The 6,000-nt window shown below is 43.0% G+C and overlaps 1 protein-coding gene across 1 annotated transcript in view; it reads left to right on the top strand.

Moving 5' to 3' along the window:
- The first annotated feature begins 1,662 nt into the window (after positions 1–1,662).
- Positions 1,663–6,000, top strand: part of UBE2W (ubiquitin conjugating enzyme E2 W) — an 82,521-nt gene continuing 78,183 nt past the window's right edge. Inside the window, exon 1 of the mRNA XM_059394731.1 lies at positions 1,663–1,779. Within this exon, the coding sequence (XP_059250714.1) occupies positions 1,678–1,779 (102 nt within the window). The 5' untranslated portion in view covers positions 1,663–1,677. The remainder of the gene's footprint in view (positions 1,780–6,000) is intronic.

The following is a 6,000-nucleotide window of genomic DNA, read 5'->3' as shown; positions in this document are numbered from 1 at the left end:
GGAAAACCAGCCCATTTCTGGCACTATGATGGTATTCTAAGAGGAAAGAGCAAACCAGTGTAACTTCCTCTCCATCAATTAAAAACAGTTGGTTTAATATTACACTATAGGATAACGTGTATTTTAAATTATAACGTGTATTTGACAGATCACAAGTAGGCACAGAGGCAGGCAGAGAGGGATAAGCAGGCTCCCCGCTGAGCAGAGATTCCCGATGGCGGGGGCTCCATCCCAGGACCCTGAGATCATGACCTGAGCCAAAGGCAGAGGCTTAACCCAGATGCCCCCTGATTTTTTAATTTTTTTTTTTTAAGATTATTTGAGAGAGAGCCAGCACCAGCAGGGGAGAGGCAGAGGGAGAGAGAAAGGGAGAAGCAGACTCTCCACTAAGCCGGGAGCCCCACGTGGGGGGCTCAATCCCACGCCCCTGGGATCATGACCAGAGGTGAAGTCAGGTGCTTAACCGACTGAGCCACCCAGGGGCCCCCCAAATGATCTATCTTTAGAGTGGGAAGGAGGATATTCTACATTGTTCTTATATTTAAGTCCTACAGAATTTTCTTAAAAAGAGCTCCAAGTTAATAAAATGACAGATTTCAAGCTTTTGTTCTGCTAAAGTAAAAGCCTACTACTCAATATGTCAGCCATTTAAATTTTTAAAAGAGCAAGAACAGGAGGTGCAAGTCTTTGGCTTCCATTTTCCTCTTAACCAATGACATCTTCAGTTTTTGGATAGCTTTTTAAAATGTGGCTTCCGATAAATGTTGGCAGAACTGGTGCATTCCCAGAATAAATACTGAATGTTCAGCTTTCCCTATTCAAATAGGGACCTATTCAAATAGGTCGAACGACCACAAAACTGCCCACTGTGAAACAGGCTGAAGAGGAGTCCAGATGTGATAGAAGGGGTAAGTGTATCCTCAAAGTGCACTGGTACATTAAAAAAACAAACAAACAAACAAACAAACAAACAAAACCACACCACATCTAGGGTCAAATCTCTAAACAAATGTGGATGTCGTAACAACCATAACCATTACTGACACACGTGAAGTTTAAAACTGACGGGTTGGAGTAGAGGGGAGACAACAGTACACGAACAATAGAAAAACTTCAAAAATTTCTCTTCCCTTTCAGGCAAGTTTCAGCTCTACAAATGTACCCTTGCCTTTAAAATAATCAACGTGTTGTGTTGCTCTCAATCCTCATCCCATGGTACAAAGAAATCTGCGTCTTTCTCCCCCAAATTAGGAATATGAGAAGCCTTTCAGACCGTCAAGACTAGAAAGCAGCCCCACGGAAAGTGGTATCCCGCCCGAAGGATGTGAAAGTGGGCATGGTGGTGTGACATCGATGGGGGGGGGGTACTTCAAACCATACACCTGTGGTTAAAAAAACAAAAAGAAAAACCCACGGGACTGGAGATCACCAAGATTTTAGGGTATATAGAGAAAAAAACAACAACCGTGGCCAGGTCAGACCAGAAGCGGCGTTTCTTGGGCGACAGTAGCAGCGGGTGGGGCAGCCGCGGACGCCGGAGAGCAGGATGTGACTGAAGGTACCAACAACGCCATTTACCGCGCTCTCGCCTGCCCCTCCTCCCCGGAGGCTCAGCGCGCCAGCCAATCCCCTCCCGCCGTCCCCTTCCCACCGGAGGCCCCGCCCCCGGCGCCCAGGATGCTGGGCCCCCGCGGCGTGACGCGAGCACGGCAACTCCGCCCCCTGCGTCTCTGGCCTCGCCGGCCTTGGGGGGATGGTTCCATCATGGCGTCAATGCAGGTGAGAGGAGTTTGCAGCATCTGGGCGGGCGAGGGAGCCGCCGAGAGGACGCAAGCGTTTTGTCGGGGGCGGCGTCTGGGACTCTGGGGTACCCGGACGGGCTCGGGAGTGGCCCTGGTGGCCGGTCTTTCCCAGCTTCAGGACGTTGGGGAGGGGTGAGAGGTGGCGAGAAGGGCGGGGGAGGGGGGGTCCTCGGTCGGTCGAAGCGGACACCAGCCGGCTGGGAAGTTGGGTGATAAAGAAGGCTAAGACGAGGAAAGGGAGAAGTTTGGCGTTGGCTCGGCGGCAGTGGTCTCGGAATCCCCTCTTGCTCGCTCAGACGTCGGCCTGCTCGCCCGCCTCAGGGATGCCTTCTCCCTGGTCCTTGGCCGGGCGGAAACAGCTGCTCTCGCCGTGGTAGCTGGGGCAAGGGCGGCCCTGAGAGGGGCTGAGTGTGGGGGAGCTGAAAAGGCGTTCCGAGAGAAGGCGGCTGGCTGCAGAAGCGCTTTGCGGCCTCTGCCCAGGCCTCCCACGCCCAGCTTCCCCGACTGCCCGGCCCCTCGGCTCTCCTCTCTTTGACTCTTAATCCTTTACCCCGTGGGTACCTTTCTCTCTTGGTCTTCGCATTCTCAACGAATATTAGTCCGGCGGCTCACTTTGTCGCTCTTCCCGAAACTGCCCTTGAATATCATTTGCCGCCTAATATGCAATCTTCCTGAGATCTGAGTCACCAGCCCCTTTATACCTCCGGGATAGCTCGCCCTCAAAAAAAAATTTTTTTTTCCCCTACGGTGCCCCACCCTTATGGTCCGCGGTAAGGCTTTTGCCCCTCTTCCCTAGATCTTTAGTGGAATCTTAGTTTGATAGGAGGCGTTTATTAACCCGTGTCCTATCTCTCTGACTTAGCAGTTCATGGTTTTCTGGCTTTCCAACTTAATGCACTCCTTTTTTCCAAATCCAAGGAGTTCGAATTTTTTTTTTTTTCCCCCAGGCAAAGATGGCAACCACAACTGCAGTTTTGTAAAGATTGTCTCTGCATTATCTATAGCCTGCATTTAATTTTACAGATGAAGACTAGCTCGAATGAGAACATATAGGAAGAGAAGGTAGAACTGTTTGGAGTGGCAGCTGAGTGCTTTTTAGAGTTTTAACAACATCTTAAAGACAACTACGTTTTTCTTAGCATTTAGTGCTTTTGTTTCTGGAAGAATAAGCAAGCCTTCCTACCCCCCACCCCCCGCCCCATTTCTAGGCGAGAGTAGTTTTTCTTCTCTTTTCTGCGTCTTCCTCTTTTTTGCACATATTTGCTTCACGTTTACTTCTGTGTTGTCTGTCCCCTTTCAACCTATTTTCCATGCGATATTCTCTTTACCTTCTCTTCTTCCCCTGGACTTTCCTGCAGAATAGAAAAATGTCTTAACTTTCCTACTTTCCGCAGATCCGTGCGGGGGTGGGGGCGGACAAGAACAATTTGAGGAAACATTATACTTTACACTTGTCTCCCCAGAGACATTAGAGAAGTTTCGTCATTTGAGGCCAAAAAAGGAACTGTGCAACACTAGTTGAACAGAAGGCGTATAAAATAAGATTATTTGTATTAAGATCAAAACTATTTAAGACTAAAAATTATGGTTAAAATCCACAATGCTTGTGATTATATTTGACAAGAGAATTATTGGGATGACTAATTAGCTGGTTAGATTCAGACTTAGAGTCTGAAAAAGGGCAGATTTCCATTTTTAAGAGAAAAAGTGAGTATAGAACTGAGTCAGTACCGAACTTATTGATAATCTTGAATTTTACATGTGACTTAAGCAATAGAAAGAAAAATACATGCCAGTGAAATACTGCATTTTTCTGTGTCCCAAGTATTACCAACCATCTTACCACCCTTTATTCCTTTGTGTCTTCTGATTAGAGGAATGGAAAACTGATGTTTACTATTTTAATTAAAACCGAATCTTTCCTTTTGTTTGTATTTTTGAAATATTTGATACAGGTTTTCTGGTTTCTTGAAAACTAATCTAGATAAATCAAGCTTTTTGAAACACAATACTACTTTTCTTTGTGGTTATTCTGTCTTTGCTGAACAAAATTTTTTCCTTACCATCTTAATAGCAAAATTTTGTTTTAAAGATTTCTATTTTTTAAAGTAATCTTTACACCCAGCATGGGGCTCGAACTCAAAACCCTAAGATCAAGCGTTGCATGCTGTACCAACTGAGCCAGCCGGGAGCCCCTTAATAGTAAAATTGAACTGTTCAGAACAACTGAATTACATATAAAACTGCAACCAAATTACGAAATTTGTTTATTCACTCATAAATTTCAAAAGCCTACTGTGTCTGATATGGGTCACGGTGCTGGAGATAGGGCCGTGAACAAAAACAAAGATTTCTTGCTGTAGGTAGGGGAGATAGATAAGAAGCAAATATTTAAGTATTATATTAGGTGATAATACTATTAAGAGAAAGCGTGGAAGGGAGTTAGGAAATGGATATTTTGGGGATTTCAGTTACAGTGCTTAGGAAAAAGTATACCATACACAAATGCTGCTCTGACCATGTCCTTACCTAAAAAGTTTTCAGATTTCTTTAGCTTATGCCAGGATATTATTGCTGTTGAGATTACTTAAGCTGTAAGAACTATTTTAAAAACCTACAAATTATGGAAATGTAATACAGGATTTGGTTACTTGGTAGAAAGGAAATAAATAGTCTTCAGAATCAACATCAGGTAAGGGTGGACTTTGGCTTTTTCATTGGAGAGTATTTTGAAGTTGAGGTTTTAACTCTTAATGCACCCTATCAGGTGCCTCCCAACTTTATCTCAGGTGGTGCACATAGAAAATAATTTTTGAATCACACACTAAGGTGGATGAAGTGAAACACTGGGAATGAGTATCAGTATTCTGACATGTCTGTAATGCTCGGGTTGCTCTACTCTGTAATATTGCTAAAGTTGTTCTTCAATACACAGTTCAAGGTTGTGGTTTTCAAACTTACTTGAGCCTTTGAGATATTCTCCCCCCCCCCTTCTTACTAGAACGAAGTTGCAAATTAACAAGATTGTGGTTAGATTATGTTCTAAGAAAGCTTTCTTAGAGAATTGTAGGCTTCTGGCAATACTTAAAAATATGAGTACTTAGTATAAAGAAACATCTCCATTTAATTGTGTTAGTTCTAGAAATGTTAAATAACTCCTGTAGATTTTCTGCTTTCTTTTTCCTCTCTTGCCTAATGGGGTTCTTAACTGTTGATTTGACTGGATGGAAGGAGATTAAGATTTAGTAACAGATAGATTATGAATGTGTGCTTATTTTCATACGACTGTGTAAGATTGTTATGTTTTATTCACAACTCTGCACTGCTCTTTACTCAAGTGTCTGGCTGTAGTGATTGAGAGAGGTAGAATATGGGTTCTGACTTTTTTAGTAGTCACATTGCCTGGACAGGCGGCATATGATTATTGTTTGATGAGGCCGTGAAGGGGTACAGCATAATCAAAACTTAGGTAATGGATTCATCTTAGATCCTGAGGCTTATTGAATACTGGGAACTTGGGGGAGTGTATATACCTAGAATTATATATCTGAGAAGGTTAACTGGGTACTCGGCTTGGTATAGGGAGCTGTTGGGACAAGTCAGGGAAAGGGGGAACAGTAGGGAATAGAACGGAAGGTACTTTGTTTGAGAAATCTAAACATAGGTGGAGTACAGGTGAATAAGGAATAAAGCTAAGATAATCATCTTAACTTTCAAAGCAGTCACTGTGATACTTTCTTTTAGCTGTTAATCAATTACTGCTTAATTAGACAATTTCTATTTTTATCCCAAAGTGTGGCATTTAACTTTTCAGGTCTCTTCCACTCCCCTGGGCCATATATCTCAGGAGAATAGGAAAAATACCTTTTCTTTGTCTCTTAAAGTCACCTGGTGATTACAGTAAATGTTTAACACTTCAAAAAATGTTTCTAATTAGCAAGTTCTGCATTAGTTTAATTCTATCTTAGAGAAATCTTTTCAGCAATTCTATAATGGTAAGATTGAGTTCCTATAAAGGAATAACTTAAAGGTGATGTTTTTATATACATATTCCCCCAAAGGTGACTTATTTTCTTGGTTTATATGTTTGCCATAACCTTAACGGTTTTCAAAGTACTTTTCTGTTCTTTTCTCCTTGGATTCTTACTCCAACCTTGTAAAATGGGAAGTCAGATAATCCTATTTCATTTCAGTAGAA

This window comes from Mustela nigripes, chromosome 3 (assembly GCF_022355385.1).
Source record: "Mustela nigripes isolate SB6536 chromosome 3, MUSNIG.SB6536, whole genome shotgun sequence".
Classification (NCBI taxonomy): Eukaryota; Metazoa; Chordata; class Mammalia; order Carnivora; family Mustelidae; genus Mustela; species Mustela nigripes.
The sequence above is the reverse complement of the archived record's forward strand: the minus strand, read 5'-3'. Positions and strand labels throughout refer to the sequence as shown.